The 22,120-nt window shown below is 43.7% G+C and overlaps 1 protein-coding gene across 1 annotated transcript in view; it reads left to right on the top strand.

The window, feature by feature from the left end:
- The first annotated feature begins 279 nt into the window (after positions 1-279).
- Positions 280-22,120, top strand: part of LOC118400073 (protein SHQ1 homolog) — a 44,247-nt gene continuing 22,406 nt past the window's right edge. The window contains exons 1-9 of the mRNA XM_035796483.2: positions 280-423; positions 3,292-3,480; positions 3,670-3,734; positions 5,381-5,503; positions 6,501-6,664; positions 6,902-7,014; positions 7,148-7,245; positions 16,666-16,823; positions 17,974-18,027. Coding sequence (XP_035652376.1) covers positions 3,338-3,480; positions 3,670-3,734; positions 5,381-5,503; positions 6,501-6,664; positions 6,902-7,014; positions 7,148-7,245; positions 16,666-16,823; positions 17,974-18,027 — 918 coding nt within the window. The 5' untranslated portion in view covers positions 280-423; positions 3,292-3,337. The remainder of the gene's footprint in view (positions 424-3,291; positions 3,481-3,669; positions 3,735-5,380; positions 5,504-6,500; positions 6,665-6,901; positions 7,015-7,147; positions 7,246-16,665; positions 16,824-17,973; positions 18,028-22,120) is intronic.

The following is a 22,120-nucleotide window of genomic DNA, read 5'->3' on the forward strand; positions in this document are numbered from 1 at the left end:
AGAGCATTGGGTCAGTATCTGAAAGATTGCTGGATCGAATCCCTGTGCTGACAAAGTAAAAATATCTCATTCTACAGACCCTACTGAGTATTCCCTACAATACTTTTACTAAAGCATCCAGAATATTTTTTGCTCTATAAGCCAATATGTGATTCACATTGTGGTCGTCAATGGAATATGAACAAATATGAATAATTGTTCATGTTTAGACAACTACCTTTCATATATCACGAATAAATACAGGTTATTGAAACGTTTCTACAATTACGTGGGGGGCTTTAATTTTGAACGTTTTCGAAATTCCTTGTCCCGGAAGTACATTTTTAGTGTTGCTGACGAGCCGCTGATGATGATGCCACGCTAAAGTGCTGTTCACATCACACAAGTTTGCCATGATGATTTCTAATGAGACGAGTTCATAAGGTAATTTCGTGTTCTTTTAAATATTTGAGTTCTCTGACTGTAAATTGTTAATGCATGCTAACAGCCTACATCGCTAACGTGTCAGTACTGTAGAAAGCTACAGGCTAACTAGCCAGACATTAAATCGGCCTACCGTTAGCTAGATAGCTAATTTATAACAGTATATTGAATAAACGTAGCTAGATAACTAGCTAAGCTACTCGGTCTTAAACACACTTACCTATATACTATTCAAAGTCGTATTTGACCATTCATTTGAAATGTATTTGAAACGTTTTAAGTGGGTGCTACTGAAACAGTTCAACGTGATCTTTTTAATGCGTTAGGCTACTGACCGTGTGTCAGTGGCACGTGGAGGGTAAACAACACAGTACACTTTGCTACAAAACCAACCACAAGGTGGAGGAGTTTGCCACTTTTCAAACGTGGTCTTGTGGACTTAGGCACGGGGCGCAGGTTTTTGTTCCAGCCCAGTTAAAGAGGACCCTGCAGCTTATTTAGGAGGTTCTGAAGAAGCAGTTGAGACAAGTCAGTAGATCAGGTCCAAATTGGTCTGCCTGTGTAACCAGAGTGCTCCCTCTTTTACGCTGCTTCTTCTCTCTGGTTATAATATATGCATAGGTGCTATAACTATACCTACATATTACCTCAATTAGCCGACTAACCGGTGACCCGTACATTGACTCTGTACCGGTACCACCTGTATATAGCCTCGCTACTGTCATTCTACCTTTTAAAAATGTGTGTTTCTTTACGTATCTATTGTTTACCTAATACCTATTTTTTTCTTAAAATTGCACTGTTGGTTAGGGCTTGTAAGTAAGAATTTTATTGTATTCGGAGCACATGACAAACAAACGTTTTGATATTATTTGTCAATGGAATAAACTCTCAGAGCTATAAACTCTTGTTACTTTGACAAGACGCCTTTTCTCCTGGACCTAGAATGAGAACCACGGGCATCCTAAAACTACCTGCCCGGCCTAACCTGGCATAAACCACTAAGTAAATTATTAATAAGCACTAATGCACATTTCGTATGTAAGACGTAATTTACATGAACGTTTCCAATAAATAATGAAAACACTGCCTAAAATGCAGAAATCTAATACTTCTAGGCGCACAACCCCTGGCTAAAGCTGTGAACTTTATGCGCAGTGGTGAGTGCAGACAGATTGTCATTATGATGCGTTCATTTTTAAAATTTATTTTACCTTTATTTAACTAGGCAAGTCAGTTAAGAACAAATTCTTATTTTCAATGACGGCCTGGGAACAGTGGGTTAACTGCCTGTTCAGGGGCAGAACGACAGATTTGTACCTTGTCAGCTCGGGGGTTTGAACTTGCAACCTTCAGTTTACTAGCTGTGTCAACCATCTAACAGTAGAGCTTTCATGCTGGTAAACAAATAGCAGGGTTCATAAACCAAATTAATAGGTAAAAAAAAAAACGTTTTTAACTGCAGAAAATGCTAATATTGAGGTAATTTCCTTAGTATGTGACAGAGTTCAGCATGTGGGAGAACTTGTATCTCAGAGATGATAGCTTAGTGACTGTAGATGAGCTTCACACTAGTAATTACCAGTGGATTTTTCCCTGTTGTATTCTGGTACTAGATGCTATGAATGCAGCATTCAATTTGTATTTTATTTTATTATAATGATAACAAGACTCCGGTGTGTTTCTTTTACATGTAGTGAATCACAATTTTGGATGGGACTAGCGATAGCATAGTTAGGTCAGCAAACATTAGCAACAAACTTTGTAGAAACAGAGTTCATTTGGGGAGAAATGGAGGGAAATGTCTGTCAGTTACATGACAATAGTTGTCAGGTACTTCACACGCCTGGTGTGCGTTCAGTTCGCCTCAACATTTGCTACGTTGTGTGAATGTTTGCACTGAACGACACTTTTCCTCACAACGGTGCACACTGGTCTTCAACAGTCTGAGGTACATTTGCTCTCGTTTTGTGGTGTTGAGATGTGTGGTCCTGATCAATATGGGTGTGACCAAACTCGTGCAACACACCATACGGTAATAATTAGAGGTCGACCGACTGATTTTTCAACGTCAATACCGATTATTGGAAGACCAGAAAAAGACGATACCGATTAATCAACATTTTTTTGTATTTATTTATTTATTTGTAATAATGACAATTACAACAATAATGAATGAACACTTTATTTTAACTTAATATAATACATCAATAAAATCAATTTATGATTGAGAAATTAATAGGCACTGCATTGATTATATGCAACGCAGGACAAGCTAGATAAACTAGTAATATCATGAACCACGTGTAGTTTGATAGTTTTTTATAAGACAAGTTTAATGCTAGCTAGCAACTTACCATGGCTTCTTGCTGCACTTGCGTAACCGGTAGTCAGTCTGCCACGCATGCTCCTCGTGGAGTGCAATGTAATCGGCCACAACCGGTGTCCAAAAATGCAGATTACCGATTGTTATGGAAACTTGAAATCGGCCCTAATTAAATCGGCCATTCCGATGAATCGGTCCACCTCTAGTAATAATCACACTCTGAGCTGCCAAAATCATTTTTTTCAACTGGTCGTTCAGTACAGTACAGTTTCCGTTGGATTCAACGTTGAACACCGTTCTGTCATACTGAACGCATCCCTGATTTAATCAGGTTCATGGTAGTTGATTAGTTGGATGATCAGATCTGTTATTGGCTGCTGGTACAGAAGTAACAACACCATGACTTCCCAATTCTAGGAGTAAAGAAGAAATAAGTGGGCTCAGGAGAAGATCAGTTTGATGTCAAGCAGTGCTACTGCTAAACATTATAAAATGTGTATGATACCTTGTGGGCTAATCAAACTCCCCCACTACTTCCACAGCTCTCACAGACCCCTGTAGATCCTGACCTGCGGTGTTCTGTTCATCATGATTACTCCAGCGTTTGAGTTGAGCCAGGACCCAACTTTCCTAATCCTGACCATCCGTGTGCCCTACACGAGAACATCAGAGTTTGATCTCTACATCGATGGAGATGATTTCAAATTCTATGCCAAGCCTTACTTCCTCAGGTTAATTTGTGCTGCCATTATTGAAGTCACTTCATTAATGTTTTTTTTTTAAATTTCATTTCACACACACATATATATATATATATAGTAATTAAATGCACACAGTTGCACCATGATATGCTGTAATTGTGTCAACAGGCTGATAGGCTACCTTCTTGTTTAATTCTAACACTTGTATCTCTTATCAAGACTGACCTTACCTGGAAAGATAGTGGAGGATGGGAGGGAAAAGGCCACTTTCAACATTGATAAAGGTAATGTTTGCTATTTAAAGTTTGTTCATGTTTTTATTGATAAGAAATAATTCATTTGTCGTTTTGCTGTTGACTCTTTGCATTTTAGAATGGATGCGTGTGGTTGAAAGATAATGCAGGCTTTCATATTCTGATGAAAACAGACCCCCTAATGCATTGTTGATAGTGCTTTATTGACCCGTTCATTGAAACGAAATGTGACCCTATCTTTGTCAGTGCGTGTGTCCTCTTGACCTCCCAGTAATCAAATCAGCATTACTGGTTGTTAGTGTGTGGTTAGTACCTCAGCTAGCCAGAGAGTAGCAGGACCCTGAGTGATGGGGCTGATGGCAGAGTCAGTGGGATTGATCCCTGGTGCCTCTTTAGCACTCACTACAGAGACGGCCACACAGACTTAATTACTGGTTATGCTGTTAGATATGGAGGGCCATTTGACCCGTCCGTGATGTAATGAGTGCCTCCTGCAGCCCTACTTTTATTTCTGCTCATTTCTAGTGACTCTTGGCCTCTTTTTATTCATGTATTTATTCTATTTACCAACTCATTCTCATGCGGCTACTTTGATTCAAAGCAATTTATTTTCAGTTAGGAGTGGAATACTCGGATCATTCTTTTAATGAATTTAATTTCCAATTATCCCTCTTGATTATGTTGGGTTGGTGAAGCGTTCGCTTTATGCACGCTGACACATCATTGGCCCTCGGATCAGTGACGCCCTATTTGACATACTGTGTCTAAATAAGCCACTAACTGCTGCTAATTTAGCTTCTCTAATGGGAGTCCCGGTTTATACTCTCAATTAGAAATGATTACGATGCATATTTTTTGGGGGCTGGGCAATATAGCCAAAATATCATATCACCATATTTGTCTCATGTACGGCGGTATTTGACACTATTTAATGCTTCTGAATAATACAAGTTAGAAATTTTGTTTTTATTAGTAGTGCATCACCCTTGAATGGCAACAAATACATTTTATGGGCTTTCTCCATTCTGATTTGTTTTATACACATTCAAGTCGTACCATTTGGATACATGTATATGTTTATCCAGCACTGTGTCAACATATCGTTATTGACGGTATTGTAAAAATCCATATACCAGTTTTTGCGATATATCAGCCAGCCCTACTGCCTTTGGACTCTCCAAGGCAGCCAGCCTCCTCTTAAGGGGTCCAGAGCCAAGGCAATTAGCCAACTAGCATAAAACGTTTAAGTTAAATACTCCAACAAAGCGTTGAAAGTTTTATGAGGTCTTTAAAAGGGATTAAGACCTAGAAATTATCTCCTTGGCTAGAGGTGGAATGGTCATATATTTTATAGGTTTTGTTGTCTTTCTCTTTTAATTGCTGTTTTGAGAGAAGTAAACCTCTGCTTTTGACTAAATACGTGTCTGCAGAGACAGTCATGCATTTATCGTGAGCATTCATTGTTCTACATGTGACGAGCCATGTCTACTTGATGAAAAATGCTCCAGGACTTATTAAAGGCAGACCATGCTATCCGATTTGCTTCCACATTGTCTACGTCTCTACTCTTTGTACAGATACACATTCAGTTGTTGCGTTTCTCAAACCGCAGATCTCTGCCGCAGCGCTGCCAATTGTTTCACCTGCTCCCTGATGTTCTCTCTTGTGTGTCCCAGGTCTTTTTACCCTGCACGTCCCCAAGGAGACAGCAGGGGAACACTTTGAAGGGCTCCAGATGCTGACTAGTCTCCTGGCTCCCAAAGGCTCCCGCTCAGCCAAGCCTCTGGTGGAAGACATGGGTATATACTGAAGTGCCATAACATTTACATTGTAGTCATTTAGCAGATGCTCTTATCCAAAGCGACTTGCAATTAGTGCATTCATCTAAAGATGTCTAGGTGAGACAACCACATATCACAGTCGTAGCGAGTACATTTTCCCTTAAAGTAGATGCCATCAGAGTCTGTGCTAGTAGGAAAATATATGTGTGGACACCTGCTTGTCTTACATCTCATTCCAAAATCATTATATGGAGTTTGTCCCCCTTTTGCTGCTATAACAGCCTCCAATCTTCTGGGAATGCTAGATGTTGGAACATTGCTGCGGGGACTTGCTTCCATTTAGCCACGAGCATTAGTGAGGTTGGGCACTGTTGATGGGCGATTAGGCCTGGCTCGCAGTCAGCGGTCCAATTCATCCCAAATGTAATCGTCAGGGCTCTGCGCAGGCCAGTGAAGTTCTTCCACACCGTTTTCGACAAACCATTTCTGTATGGACCTCGCTTTGTGCATGGGGGCATTGTCAAGCTGAAACAGGAAAGGGCCTTCCCCAAACTGTTGGCACAAAGTTGGAAGCAAAGAATCGTCTAGAATGTCATTGTATGCTGTAGCGTTAATATTTCACTTCACTGGAACTAAGGGTCCAAGCCCAAACTATGAAAAACAGCAAAAGAACATTATTCCTCCACCACAATCTTTTAGTTGGCACTATGCGTTGGGGCAGGTAGCGTTCTCCTGGCATCTGCCAAATCCAGATTAGTCCGTCGGACTGCCAGAGGGTGAAGCTTGATTCATCACTCCAGAGAATGCGTTTCCACTGCTCCAGAGTCTAGTATATTGCTGGAAGACATATTGATGTTCATGTTAAGCTCAAATATGTCTCGTAAACGAAACCACTGAAGTAAGGATTGAGAACAGAAAAAAAAACACTGGATTTTGTCATCGATTATGTTTTAATACGATTTGGCTGAATGGTTTTGTTTCTCATTAAGACATTGATGCTTTCTTTACATTACAGAAGCGTGCAGTGGTATTTTGGATGGTGAGGAAGAGGATGACGAAGAGGAGTTTGACTGGCAGGTTGAGCAGGAGGTGTACATGGACACCTCAGAGGAGCAGCTGAAGGAACTGCAGAAGTATGGCTTTGGAAGTCAGAGGTCCGGAGTGTTCACTCGACTGCAGGTAAGGTCATTCATTGGCTTTGGCAGTACTGCACAGAGTCACACTGTGCTTCTTGAAGACGGTTCCTAGAAATTAGTAGTGGAATGGTATCCTTTGAAAGCATTGCTAGGTTTTCTAATGCGATTGGTATCGTTCCCGTAAGTAGGGCCAGGAGTTCTTCCTGACCATATGACCTGACCAGGAAAACATAACATCAAGTACAGCATGTGAAGATCTAATGGAGTATTGTCCAATCAGGAGGAGCTGAGTGATGTCATCGACATCCAAAACCCAGATAGAACCACAGGGTCAGAGAGGAGAAGGAAACGACTGGATGCTGAGACGTCCATATTCTGCCCTGACCATTACCTGTGAGTTATCCAAAGAATAGTACCCACTAATTAAATCACTGTTCAATATTAACAATTGCACAGATGTCACAGATTTATTGTATTGTGTTCTATCACTTTCATTGTTATGATACTGAGCTGTTTGTGTCTGTAGTGCTGACCTGTTTGAGGACGAGGAGATCCAGGGTCTGCTGAAGTTCCGCCCTTGGTGGTCTGATCTGTGCCCAGACTCCATCCGGCAGGGAGAGGCAGGTGAGCTGGAGTCCTCCCTATCTATCCCATCACTACCACACATGAAGGGATAGTTCATCTTCAAATCATGTACTAAAATTTGATATTAAGTTGCTCTTATGTCTGTTAAATTATGTATTTCATGTTGTAGCATTGTATTACAGAGTAATGATAATCTGTAGTTTCAGCTCAGATCACACAAAGAGCAGTAAGAGATTTCCACCAGCAGGTGGTGTATAAATACTGACAACAAAAAATGAACTTAACTTTGGCGTCAAACAAGTGACCCCCCCCAGAAAACCCCATTTGTGTTAATGTATAAATAATTACTGTTTTAACGTGTGTGTATACATATCCATTATTGTTGAATTGTTTTGTGGAGTGCTGTCAGTTGTGAGTTTGTGGGGTGGAGTTAGTTTAACATTTCACTGGATTGAGTTTGACATTAAGCCTACAGTGTTAGTTTTGTAATGGTCATTAAAGAACATATTACATTTACATTACATTTAAGTCATTTAGCAGACGCTCTTATCCAGAGCGACTTACAAATTGGTGCATTCACCTTATGACATCCAGTGGAACAGCCACTTTACAATATTGCATCTAAATCTTTTAGGGGGGTGAGAAGGATTACTTATCCTATCCTAGGTATTCCTTAAAGAGGTGGGGTTTCAGGTGTCTCCGGAAGGTGGTGATTGACTCCGCTCTCCTGGCGTCGTGAGGGAGTTTGTTCCACCATTGGGGGGCCAGAGCAGCGAACAGTTTTGACTGGGCTGAGCGGGAACTGTACTTCCTCAGTGGTAGGGAGGCGAGCAGGCCAGAGGTGGATGAACGCAGTGCCCTTGTTTGGGTGTAGGGCCTGATCAGAGCCTGGAGGTACTGAGGTGCCGTTCCCCTCACAGCTCCGTAGGCAAGCACCATGGTCTTGTAGCGGATGCGAGCTTCAACTGGAAGCCAGTGGAGAGAGCGGAGGAGCGGGGTGACGTGAGAGAACTTGGGAAGGTTGAACACCAGACGGGCTGCGGCTGGTGTTCTGGATGAGTTGTAGGGGTTCAGCCATAATTTCTTAGGGCTTTCCTTAATGCAGAATTGAACCCAATTTCCCTTCCCCCATCCAGACTTGTATCGCCACTACCTCACTCTCCCTCAAATCCTATTTATTTTCTTTATCTCTTATCAATCCATGACATAAGAAATCAATGAGTCATTTAAAAGGTGTGATTCACGGCTGGCTGGGCTCTACAGGTTTGTTTTCCTCTCTTCTCTCTCAGATGAGAGCGATAAGGGCTTATGGAACAATTGAATTGTGCCATCCAGCTCTCCTAACAGCCTGCTAATTCCTCTGCTCCCACCGCATCAACGAACACATGGCTCGTAGCCACAGCTTATGTTAGTACAGGATGTCGTAGTGTACGCTCAGGAAAGGATTTAGATGAAACATTATCACAGGAGGATATGCTGGGTTGACAGTGCCAGGATCCCCATCTCTGCCCTAGCACAGGAGAGATCGCACACTGCCGAACAGCCATCAGTCAATACTACGCGGCACTCATACACGGCCCATTAGCCGTAGGCAGGAGGAATCCAGCATTAAGTTTTCCTGCAACTCTGTGATCTCCCTTTTCTCATTCGGTATTCTGAGTACTCGGCCGGAGCCCCGGCGCATTTAAAGGGGACAAATTTAAACTAATGACTTAACTGACAGCTGGATGCACGTTAGCCTTCCCCTGCCCGTCGGAAGAGTATTGGTCAGCAAATGTAGCCGTTAGTAGTAAAATCTTGATAGCATGCTTATGATTTTAACACATTTTATATATGTACCATCAAAAGTTTCGACACAACCCTTGAAAGAGAAGGTTTCATTTACTGTTACTATTTTCTACATTGTAAGAATAATAGTGAAGACATCAACTATGAAATAACACATATGGAATCATGCAGTAACCAAAAGTGTTATATTTGAGATTCGTCGAAGTAGCCACCCTTTGCCTTGATGACAGCTTTGCACACTCTTGGCATTCTCTCACCCAGCTTCATGAGGTAGTCACCTGGAATGCATTTCAATTAACAGGTGTGCCTTGTTAATTTGTGGAATTTCTTTCCTTAATGCATTTGAGCCAATCAGTTGTGTTGTGACAAGGTAGGGCTGGTATACAGAAGATAACCCTATTTGGTAAAAGACCATTTCCATATTATTTTTTAATATTTTTTTCCACCTTTATTTAACCAGGTAGGCTAGTTGAGAACAAGTTCTCATTTGCAACTGCGACCTGGCCAAGATAAAGCTTAGCAGTGTGAACAGACAGAGTTACACATGGAGTAAACAATTAACAAGTCAATAACACAGTAGAAAAAAAAGAGTCTATATACATTGTGTGCAAAAGGCATGAGGTAGGCGAATGATTACAATTTTGCAGACTAACACTGGAGTGATAAATTATCAGATGGTCATGTACAGGTAGAGATATTGGTGTGCAAAAGAGCAGAAAAGTAAATAAATATAAACAGTATGGGGATGAGGTAGGTAAAATTGGGTGGGCTATTTACCGATAGATATGTACAGTTGCAGCGATCGGTTAGCTGCTCAGATAGCAGATGTTTGAAGTTGGTGAGGGAGATAAAAGTCTCAACTTCAGCGATTTTTGCAATTCGTTCCAGTCACAGGCAGCAGAGAACTGGAACGAAAGGCGGCCAAATGACGTGTTGGCTTTAGGGATGATCAGTGAGATACACCTGCTGGAGCGCGTGCTACGGGTGGGTGTTGCCATCGTGACCAGTGAACTGAGATAAGGCGGAGCTATACCCAGCATGGACTTGTAGATGACCTGGAGCCAGTGGGTCTGGCGACGAATATGTAGCGAGGGACAGCCGACTTGAGCATACAGGTCGCAGTGGTGGGTGGCATAAGGTGCTTTAGTAACAAAACGGATGGCACTGTGATAAACTGCATCCAGTTTGCTGAGTAGAGTATTGGAAGCTATTTTGTAGATGACATCGCCGAAGTCGAGGATCGGTAGGATAGTCAGTTTTACTAGGGTAAGTTTGGCGGCGTGAGTGAAGGAGGCTTTGTTGCGGAATAGAAAGCCGACTCTTGATTTGATTTTAGATTGGAGATGTTTGATATGAGTCTGGAAGGAGAGTTTACAGTCTAGCCAGACACCTAGGTACTTATAGATGTCCACATATTCTAGGTCGGAACCATCCAGGGTGGTGATGCTAGTCGGGCGTGCGGGTGCAGGCAGTGAATGGTTGAAAAGCATGCATTTGGTTTTAATAGCGTTTAAGAGCAGTTGGAGGCCACGGAAGGAGTGTTGTATGGCATTGAAGCTCGTTTGGAGGTTAGATAGCACAGTGTCCAAGGACGGGCCGGAAGTATGCAGAATGGTGTCGTCTGCGTAGAGGTGGATCAGGGAATCGCCCGCAGCAAGAGCAACATCATTGATATATACAGAGAAAAGAGTCGGCCCGAGAATTGAACCCTGTGGCGCCCCCATAGAGACTGCCAGAGGACCGGACAGCATGCCCTCCGATTTGACACACTGAACTCTGTCTGTAAAGTAGTTGGTGAACCAGGCAAGGCAGTCATTAGAAAAACCGAGGCTACTGAGTCTGCCGATAAGAATATGGTGATTGACAGAGTCGAAAGCCTTGGCCAGGTCGATGAAGACGGCTGCACAGTACTGTCTTTTATCGATGGCGGTTATGATATCGTTTAGTACCTTGAGCATGGCTGAGGTGCACCCGTGACCGGCTCGGAAACCAGATTGCACAGCGGAGAAGGTACGATGGGATTCGAGATGGTTAGTGACCTGTTTGTTGACTTGGCTTTCGAAGACCTTAGATAGGCAGGGCAGGATGGATATAAGTCTGTAACAGTTTTGGTCCAGGATGTCTCCCCCTTTGAAGAGGGGGACGACTGCGGCAGCTTTCCAATCCTTGGGGATCTCAGACGATATAAAAGAGAGGTTGAACAGGCTGGTAATAGGGGTTGCGACAATGCGACGGATAGTTTCAGAAATAGAGGGTCCAGATTGTCAAGCCCAGCTGATTTGTACGGGTCCAGGTTTTGCAGCTCTTCCAGAACATCTGCTATCTGGATTTGGGTAAAGGAGAAGCTGAAGAGACTTGGGCGGTAGCTGGGGGGTTGGCCGAGGTTGGAGTAGCCAGGAGTAAGGCATGGCCAGCCGTTGAGAAATGCTTGTTGGAAGTTTTCGATAATCATGGATTTATCAGTGGTGACCGTGTTACCGAGCCTCAGTGCAGTGGGCAGCTGGGAGGAGGTGCTCTTGTTCTCCATGGACTTTAGTGTCCCAGAACTATGGCAAGAACAGCTCAAATAAGCAAAGAGAAACGACAGTCCATTACTTTTAGACATGAAGGTCAGTCAATCTGGAACATTTCAAGAACTTTGATCGTTTCTTCAGGTGCAGTTGCAAAAACCAGGCTCTCATGAGGACCGCCACAGGAAAGGAAGACTCAGAGTTACCTCTACTGCAGAGGATATGTTAATTGGAGTTACCAGCCTCAGATATTGCAGCCCATATAAATGCTTCAGAGTTCAAGTAAGAGACACATCTCAACATCAACTGTTCAGGGAGACTGTGTGAATCAGGCCTTTATGGTCGGATTGCTGCAAAGAAACCACTACTAAAGGACACCAATTAGAAGAAGAGACTTGCTTGGGCCAAGAAACACGAGCAATGGACATTAGACCGGTGGAAATCTGTCCTTTGGTCTGATGGGTCCAAATTTGACATTTTTGGTTTCAACCGCAGTGTCTTTGGGAGACACAGAGTAGGTGAACGGATGATCTCTGCGTGTGTAGTTCCCACTGAAGCCTGGAGGAGGAGGTGTGATGGTGTGGGTGTGCTTTGCTGGTGACACTCAGTGATTTATTTAGAATTCAAGGCACACTTAACCAGCATGGCTACCACAGAATTCTGCAGCGATACACCATCCCATCTGGTTTGTACTTAGGGGGGGAACTATCATTTGTTTTTCATCAGGACAATGACCCAAAACACACCTCCAGGCTGTGTAAGGGCTATTTGACCAAGAAGGCCTCCACAATCACACGACCTCAATCCAAATTGAGATGGTTTGGGATGAGTTGGAACGCAGAGTAAAGGAAAAGCAGCCAAGTGCTCAGCATATGTGGTAACTCCTTCAAGACTGTTGGAAAAGCACTCGTCATGAAGCTGGTTGAGAGAATGCTACGAGTGTGCAAAGCTGTCATCAAGGCAAGCGGTGGCTACTTTGAAGAATCTAAAATATAACATTTTTATTTAATACTTTTGGTTACTACATGATTCCATATGTGTTATTTAATAGTTTTGTACAATGTAGATAACAGTCCAAATTAAGAACCTTTTGAATGAGTTGGTGTGTCCAAATGTTTGACTAGTACTGTATATAATGTGTGGGAGCAAAATTCTTAACTTCTTGCGTCGAGCCATCCGGGATCGTGACTACAGCCTCTAGCCCATTACCATAATGCAACGTTAGCTATTCATGAAAATCGCAAATGAAATGAAATAAATCTGCTAGCTCTCAAGCTTAGCCTTTTGTTAACAACACTGTCATCTCAGATATTTAAAATATGCTTCTCAACCATAGCAAAACAAGCATTTGTGTAACAGTATTGATAGCTAGCGTAGCATTTAGCGTTAGCATTCAGCAGGCAACATTTTCACAAAAACCAGAAAAGCATTCAAATAAAAATAATTTACCTTTGAAGAACTTCGGATGTTTTCAATGAGGAGACTCTGTTAGATAGCAAATGTTCAGTTTGTCCAAAAATATTCTTTGTATAGGAGAAATCGCTCCGTTTGGTACATCACGTTTGGCTACCAAAAAAACCTGAATATTCAGTCATCAAAACGGCAAACTTTTTTTCCAAATTAACTCTATAATATCGACTGAAACATGGCAAACGTTGTTTAGAATCAATCCTCAAGGTGTTTTTCACGTATCTCTTCGATGATATATCGTTTGTGGAAGTGTGCTTTCTCCTCTGAATCCCATGGGAAAATGCCTGCAGCTGAAGATTACGCACCAATTTAGACAAAGGACACCGGGCGGACACCTGGTAAATGTAGTCTCTTATGGCCAATCTTCCAATGATATGCCTACAAATACGTCACAATGCTGCAGACACCTTGGGCAAACGGCAGAAAGCATAGGCTCATTCAGGGCACATTCACAGCCATATAAGGAGACAATGGAAAACAGATCTTCAAATTCTGCTCATTTCCTGTTTGAAGTTTCATCTTGGTTTCGCCTGTAGCATCAGTTCTGTGGGACTCACACTCTGAAACGTCAGTGTTTTCTTTCCAAAGCTGTCAATTATATGCATAGTCAAGCATCTTTTTGTGACAAAATATTTTTATCCAATAATGAAATGGCGCCCCCATAGGTTCAAGAGGTTAAGCTTCCCTATTTTGGCCTCTTTCTGTTTTTGTCTCCCTCCCTTGCCTCCCGTAAGACAGAGATATACAGTATATGTCAGCTGACAGATGGGTGTAGACACCAGTGGTAATTAAGTAGAAACCTCACCCTGGACCTTTGTGCCCCCTCTGTGTTCCCCGGGTCGAGGCCAGAGCACTGACAGGCCACAAACTGTCCACTGGGTCCACATGAACTGAGTGGGCGGTGGTAATCCAACATGACAGCCCTGTCTCTGCCTGCGGCTCTTCTTATGGCTGGTTTGACCTGCCAGCGGCAGTCTGTGATTCATCACTACATTCATTGCATTGACTCGCAGGTTCTTTAACGTCAGAAAATGTCAATCTTAAACCGTTGCGCTTTAGTATTGAGTGTTGACAACCTTGTTCTGTACTACCAAGGTCATACGTCAGAAGCCTCTGAGTGAAGTAGAGTTGTAGGTAATTTCCAGCCTCGTGCACATTGAGCAGAGGTATATTTGCTCCATGTCACTTGTGCCATCTGTACCTGGGGTAGGGCCATACAATGGGGGCAGACTGCTCAGAAGACTGGAGGAACTAAGTGACAAATTAATCTCCATTCATCTGACCCCCCCCCCCCCCACACACACACACTCGATTGGCTAGGATCAAAGCTGAGATCATTGAGTGCCTTTCAGATTGTCCCATTAGATCTTCTAATCTCATCCAGATGTCTCTTGGATGAATGGAGCGCTGCGGCTGCATTATGCAGGCCCAGTTAGCTTGTTATTGGCAGTAATCCCATGTTCATCCTGTTTTAAAATGTATTTTTAGATCCATTACGTGTGGACAAAAACAGGAGTTACAGCAACTGATGCTCTCGCTAGATGTCACTGAATGACAGCGCTTGTATACACTTTTTGGAACATCTTGATGAGTGCTGGACTGCTGTTCTAATAAATAAACAAAGGAACCTGTTTGCCAGCAGCCCTATCACTTTTCCCTGATCCCCAATGCAAATAGTCTGGGTAGTCATTTGATTAGCTGTTCAGGAGTCTTATGGCTTTAGAGGTAGAAGCTGTTAAGAAACCTTTTGGACCTAGACTAGACCTGGCGCTCCGGAACTGCTTGCCGTGAGACGATGGTGGCTGGAGTCTTTGACAATGTTTAGGGCCTTCCTCTGACACCGTCTGGTATAGAGGTCCAGGATGGCAGGAAGCGTGACCCCAGTGATGTACTGGACCTACAAGATTTTGGAATATTGCTGCAGGGACTTGCTTCCATTCAGCCACGAGCATTAGTGAGGTCGGCCACTGATTTTGAGTGATTAGGCCTGGCTGTCAGTCGACGTTCCAATTCATCCCAAAGGTGTTCCCAAAGATGTTCGACGGGATTGAGGTCAAGGCTCTGTGCAGGCCAGTCAAGTTCTTCCACACTGACCTCGACAAACCATTTCTGTATGGACCTGTCTTTGCATAGGGGCATTGTCATATTGGAAAAGGACAGGGCCTTCCCCAAACTGTTGCCGCCAAGTTGGAAGCACAGACTCGTCTAGAATGTCATTGTATGCTGTAGCATTAATATTTCCCTTCACTGGAACTAATGGTCCAACCATGAAAAACAGCCCCAGGCCCAGTATTCCTCCACCACCAAACTTTACAGTTGGCACTACTGTATGCCTAAGAGCAGGTAGCGTTCTCCTGGCATCCGCCAAACCCAGATTCAGCTGTCGGCTTGCCAGATGGTGAAGCGTGATTCATCACTGCTCCAGACTCCAATGGCGGCGAGCTTTCTACCACTCCAGCCGACGCTTGGCATCGCGCATGGTGTTCTGAGGCTTGTGTGCAACTGCTCAACCATGGTAATTTTAACTGAGGACAGATGATTTTTATGCGCTTCAGCACAAACTGACTTTTTTGGAAAGGTGGCATGCTATGAGGGTGCCACGTAAGCGCATTCTACTGCCAATGTTTGTTTATGGAGATTGCATGACTGTGTGCTCATACATGTTGAAATAGGTGAATCCACTCATTTGAAGGGGTGTCCACATCCTTTTTCATATATAGTGTATGTCTGCTGCAGAGGGACAAAGGGGAGCCATGAGAACACGTTTTGATCCATTTCTGGAGAACAAATTGGCTCCCTATTTGCAAAGATGGAGAACAAGCTATAATAGGAGAACAAGCTATAATGGAAAAATACTGGAGTTTTTGTGCAAGTATAGCCAACTAGCACAAAAAGATTATTGCGACATTTTCAAAACAATACGATATCTTTAAAAATAATATCCCGCTATGTAACAAACCCCCCCCCCCCTCAATAGTCTGTGTGTGTTTCCTACACTCGGCAGACTGCTGGATGTAGGCCAGTGGGGCGCTGAGTTTCTCCCCAGCGTCCTGGCTGATCTCCCGGGGAGGTGCGGTAAGGGGGAGGTGTGCGTGTGTGCTCCGCTTGGCCAGGCAGGGCTGCTGCAGCTGCACTGGCAAGGGAATCGGGGTACCGTCTGCAGGGATCTAGCCCTGATGTAATGGAGCAGGAATCCAGTTCCCAGCAGAGCCAAGAGGATCATTTGAAACTGCTGCTGTAGTGTGTGCACGCACAGTCAAGCCCACACACTCAGGGGCTCAGTATAGGGGCTGTCCTCGATAGGCAAAGGGAAGGATTGCTTTCAGCTGTTCCATAAGCTGCAGAGAAAGTGCTGACTTGGAATCTGTTCTTGTAGACCTTTAGCTTTGTTTTCAGCACTGAACGTTGCACATTAAACTTTACCAATTGAGTTTGGGTGGAGGGTATCTTGATCAGTAACTGAGGAAGAAACTCAGGGACTTTTGATTCTTTCCAAAATAACTGATAACCTAGTGTTTTCCTCACACAATTCAAGCCGTGGGCCATCTCTGCAACATAATAGAAATGATGGATCCCTCTTTTGCTTCATAGTAGAATATGTGCATGAACTCTTAGAAATGAATGTGTTTGCAGGCATGATTAGGCCCATGTAGAAACCCAGTGAGTCTAAGGGTGGACTGTTGTTTTTCAGCGGTGTCCTTCACTGATGATGAGAAGGAGCAGCTAAGAAAGTTTACCAACCATTCCTACATCCTGGACAAGAAGTCCCGTTTCCAGGTGTGGCTCAGCCTGGTGGACATCATCCTGGCATACTGCTACGAATTGCGCACTACAGAGGGAGAGCACAACGTGAGTTAGCGACCGTCAGTTAGCCTCTACATCTCCCTCCAGGTCAAAGCTTTAACATGGACTTCCACCAAGTTCCTACAGGGATCTTGAGTTTTTTTTTATGTTGTCTTACTGTCACTAAACCGTAATACATGGAACTCTCAGTCTGTTGTTGCACAGGTGGAAATAGATGTTTAAGTGATAATGCCCAAGAAGCTGGTGTTTTGGAGGATGCATTGGCATGAGTGTTGTTCCCAAACCGTGCCAGTATATCCTCCAAACAATTCCTTTGAGGACATAATCACTTTTACACAACCGGTTACCAACATATTCAAATAATGACAGACATGCGTTTATAAAAAAAAAAAAAATGTTTTTAATTAATTAATTCATACTATTTCATCCTTCCACGAGATGTAGTCCCGGCACACATCTATGGTGCTACCCATGCTGCCTATCGGTTAGGTTGCCATAGACGCGACCCAGTCTTAGTCTTTTTGTTCTATATCTATGGGCTCGACCCAGTTGCTCGTTCTAAAATAGATTATAGACTGGGTCGTTTGAACCCTGAATATCAGATTGTAAACCACAGCTATGACAAAAAATAAATGTTTACTGCTCTAATTACGTTGGTAACCAGTTTATAATAGCATTCGAACACCTCGGGTTTGTGGTGTGTGTGTAGCCAATATACCACGGCTAAGGGCTGTATCCAGGCACTCCACGTCACGCCGTGGTATATTGGCCATATACTACACCTCCTTATGCCCTATTGCTTAAATTAAGGTCTACAATGGGAGATGGTGAGGTTAGACCATGGTCACACATTCATGTGTTTTTATACATCATTGGGTCAGATCCGGAGCTGTAATTCTTAGTACTGCCGTAAACACATACTTTAGACAGCAACCTGTGAAGTCATCTGTGAACGTTCTATGAACATCTGGGGTGTTACGGCCTTATACACCTTAGAGAGCCAGGAGCAGGCTGCTTTTCCAGAGATCGTGTTGTAAGGTATCTGTAATGGACACTAGGGACGGAGTGTTAAAGAGAGTGTGGCCTGAGTTTGCCTGTTATTGGTATCATTACTTTCTCATGTGTTGTAGGCCCACCTTGATTCTCTAAAGCGCGTGTAGAAGTTGACCTCTGTCCTCTCATTATATGACTGCAGGTTGAATCACCGTGGACCATCAGAAAACTAAGTGGGACTCTCTGCTGGCTTGAGGTAAGTAATGGGGAGGCAGTCCCTTATTTAAGTCAATTAAAGTCAAATTATTATGGAATAATAAATCCCTTAGTATGACCTTGGGCACGGCTTCCCTATTCTGGCTGTTTTCAGCTTCAGGCCCCATCTTGAGCTAAAGGCTTTTATTGATCTAAATGTGTCTGCTCCAGCCGCTGACGGAGGAAAGCTCTCAACCAGCCCTAGGAAATTACCATTTGATTGAGTTTGCTGTAGCTGGGTGGAGAGCTTGTATAAAAAAATATATATTAACACAACATGTAAAATGTTGGTCCATGAGCTGAAATGGGAAAATCCCAGAAACTGTTAGTGAGAATTTCTCCTTTGCCAAGATAATCCATCCACCTGACAGGTGAACAGCATGATCATTACACAGGCGCACCTTGTGCTGGGTACAATAAAAGGCCACTTTAAAATGTGCCTATTTGTCTCACGACACAATGCCACAGATGTCTCAAGTTTTGAGGAAGCGTGCAATTGGTATGCTGACTGCAAGAATGTCCACCAGAGCTGTTGCCAGATCATTTAATGTTCATTTCTCTACCATAATCTGCCTCAAGTCATTTTAGAGAATTTGGCAGTACGTCCAACCAGCCTCACAACTGCAGACCACATCTGGCTTCTTCACCTGCGGTATTTTGTCTGAGGTGGGGTAGGGGGAGTGCTGAGGAGTAGTTCTGTCAGTAATAAAGCCCTTTTGGAGATAACCAAATTATGATTGGCTGGGCCTGGCTCCCCAGTGGGGGGGGGGGGGCTGGCAGCCAAGTGGGTGGTTCAATACCCACCCATGGCTGCACCCCTGCCCAGTCATGTGAAATCTGTAGTTTAGGGCCTAATTGATTTACATTGACTGCTTTCCTTACATGAACTGTAACTCTAACATCTTTGGAATTGTTGCATTTTGTGTGTTTATATTTTCAGTGTGTTTTATATAACACACACACACACACACACAGTACCAGTCAAAGGTTCGGACACACCTACTCATTCAAGGGTTTTTCTTTATTTGTACTGTTTTCTCCATTGTGGAATACTAGTGAAGACATCAAAACTATGAAATTACACATGGAATCATGTAGTGACCAAAAACACATTTTACTTTTTAGATTCTTCAAAGTTGCCACCCTTTGCTTTGATGACAGCTTTGCACACCCTTGGTATTCTATCAACCACCTTCATGAGGTAGTCACCTGGAATGCATTTCAATTAACAGGTGTGCCTTGTTAAAAGTTCATTTGTGGAATTTCTTTCCTACTTAATGCGTTTGAGCCAATTAGTTGTGTTGTGACAAGGTAGGGGTGGTCCAGAAGATAGCCCTTTTTGGTAAAAGACCAAGTCCATACTATGGCAAGAACAGCTCAAATAAGCAAAGAGAAACAACTATAAGACATGAACGTCAGTCAATCCGGAAAATTTCAAGAACTTTGAAAGTTTCTTCAGGTGCAGTCGCAAAAACCATCAAGCGCTATGATGAAACAGGAAAGGAAGACCTAGAATTACCTCTACTGATAAGTTCATTGGCGTTACCAGCCTCAGAAATTACAGTCCAAATAAATGCTTCACAGAGTTCAAGTAACAGACACATCTCAACATCAACTGTTCAGAGGGGACTACGTGAATCAGGCCTTCATGGTCGAATTGCTGCAAAGAAACCACTACTAAAGGAAACCAATTAGAAGAAGAGACTTGCTTGGGCCAAGAAATACCTGCAATGGACATTAGACCGGTGGAAATCTGTCCTTTGATCTGATGGGTCCAAATTTGAGATTTTTGGTTCCAACCTCTGTGTCTTTGTGAGATGCAGATTAGGTGAACGGAGGATCTCTGCATGTGTAGTTCCCAAAGTGAAGCCTGGAGGAGGAGGTGTGATGGTGTGGGGATGCTTTGCTGGTGACACTGTCAGTGATTTATTTAGAATTCAAGGCACACTTAACCAGCATGGCTACCACAGCATTCTGCAGCGATACGCCATCCCATCTGGTTTGCGCTTAGTGGGGCAATAATGTGTTGCATGCTGAGCTGTAGACAATGAATAGCATTCTCACATAGGTGTTCATTTTGTCCATGATTGGACATGATTTGGTGAGGCACACAACTGCCTATGTAAGGTTCCACAGTTGGCAGTGCATGTCAGAGCAAAAACCAAGTCATGAGGTAGAAAGAATTTCCCCTAGAGCTCTGAGGGAAAAGTATAAAAAAAATATGTTTGGAACCACCAAGACTTTTCCTAGAGCTGGCCGCCCTTCCAAACTGAGCGGAGAGAGAAGGGCCTTTGTCAGGGAGGTGACCAAGAACCCGATGGTCACTCTGACAGATTCCAGAGTTCCTCTGTGGCAATGGGTGAACCTTCCAGAAGGACAACCATCTCTGCAGCACTCTGCCAATCAGTCCTTTATGGTAGAGTGTCCAGACGGAAGCCACTCCTCAGTAAAAGGCACATGACCGCCCGCTTGGAGTTTGCCAAAAGGCACCTAAAGGACCATGAGAAACAAGATTCTCTGGTCTGATTGAACTATTTGGCCTCAATGACAAGCGTCAAGTCTGGAGGAAACCTGGGACAATCCCTATGGTGAAGAATGGTAATGGCAGCATCATGCTTTGAGGATGTTTTTCCGCGGCAGGGACTGGGAGTCTTGTCAAGATCGTTGGAAAGATGAACGGAGCAAAGAACACAGCCAAGACAACGCAGGAGTGCCTTCGGGACAAGTCTCTGAATGTCCTTGAGTGGCCCAGCCAGAGCCTGGACTTGAACCCGATCAAAGATCACTGGAGAGACCTGGAAATGGCTGTGCAATGATGCTCCCCATCCAACCTGACAGCGCTTGAGAGGATCTGCAGAGAAGAATGGGAGAAACTCCACAGATACAGATGTGCCAAGCTTGTGGCGTCATACCCAAGAAGACTAGAGGCTGTAATCGCTGCCAAAGGTGCTTCAACAAAGTACTGAGTAAAGGGTCTGAATACTTACGTAAATGTAATATTTCAGTGTAAACTTAAAAAATATATATATTTGTAACATTTTCTAAACACTTTTTGCTTTGTCATTATGGGGTGTTGTGGGTAGATTGATGGAAACATCAATTTAATCCATTGTAGAATAAGTCTGTAACGTAACCCAATGTGGAAAAAGTCAACGGGGATGAATTCTTTCCGAATGCACTGTATATAAACAAACTGATTGTCATCTCCATCTGGTGCACTGGTAGTGCATTGTTTTGTAGACGAAGAGAAGGCCAGGGTATAGCTATGACAATTGGTTCCTCTTAGGTTTGTGTGTGTGAGTTTGTGTGTCAGAGGTAGGAGTATTAAGGTGTGCCCCAAGGCTGTGAACAGGCCCGTGTGTGTGTGTGTGTGTGGTGTGTGTGTGTGTGTGTGTGCTCCCAACTGACAGACAGGCGGAGAGGGAGTGAGATGGCCGTCTACTCCCCAATCGACACTGTGTGTGTGTGTGCAGTAGAGGACCGTGCAGCAGGGCGTGTGTGCCGCTCGTCTTATACCTTGGGATGTGCGAGCCCCTTAATCAGTAGCATTTTCCCTCTGAACCTGACAATAAGGGCTGGTAATCGGATGCCGCAGTCTGAGCGGTAGCAGTTTGGCCATGATGGTGATAATGGAGGAGGTAGTAATGACATCCTGCAGCTGCCTGAAAGCCCTCGTCAGTAGAGCTATCTGTCTGGGAAAGACTGACGGGACGCGCCCTCTCAGTCGCTCTCTCGCTCTCATCCACCCACCCACTCACTCTCTCTCGTCTGCTCTGTCTCACTCGCTCTCATCCACTCTTTTGCTCATTATCGCTTTTGCTCTCATTCTCTCTCTAACCCTCTCCCTTACTAGGTCTCTTTTCCCCCCATCTCTCTCTTTCCCTGTTTTTTCCCCCCCCTGTTTTTGTCTTTCTCTTTATTCTTCCTCTCCCTCGTCTCACTCTCACCCTTATCTCACTCTTTTCCCCTCCCTCTCCATCTGCTCGCTGTTAACCAGCCTCCTAACCAGACAGACCAGGTTGGTGGTTGTTGTGCGGCTGAGTGTTATTTACAGGCAGGCTGCTAAACAGCCCCGGGGGAGAGGGGATGAGCCC

The sequence above is a fragment of the Oncorhynchus keta genome, chromosome 21 (genome assembly GCF_023373465.1).
Source record: "Oncorhynchus keta strain PuntledgeMale-10-30-2019 chromosome 21, Oket_V2, whole genome shotgun sequence".
NCBI lineage: Eukaryota > Metazoa > Chordata > Actinopteri > Salmoniformes > Salmonidae > Oncorhynchus > Oncorhynchus keta.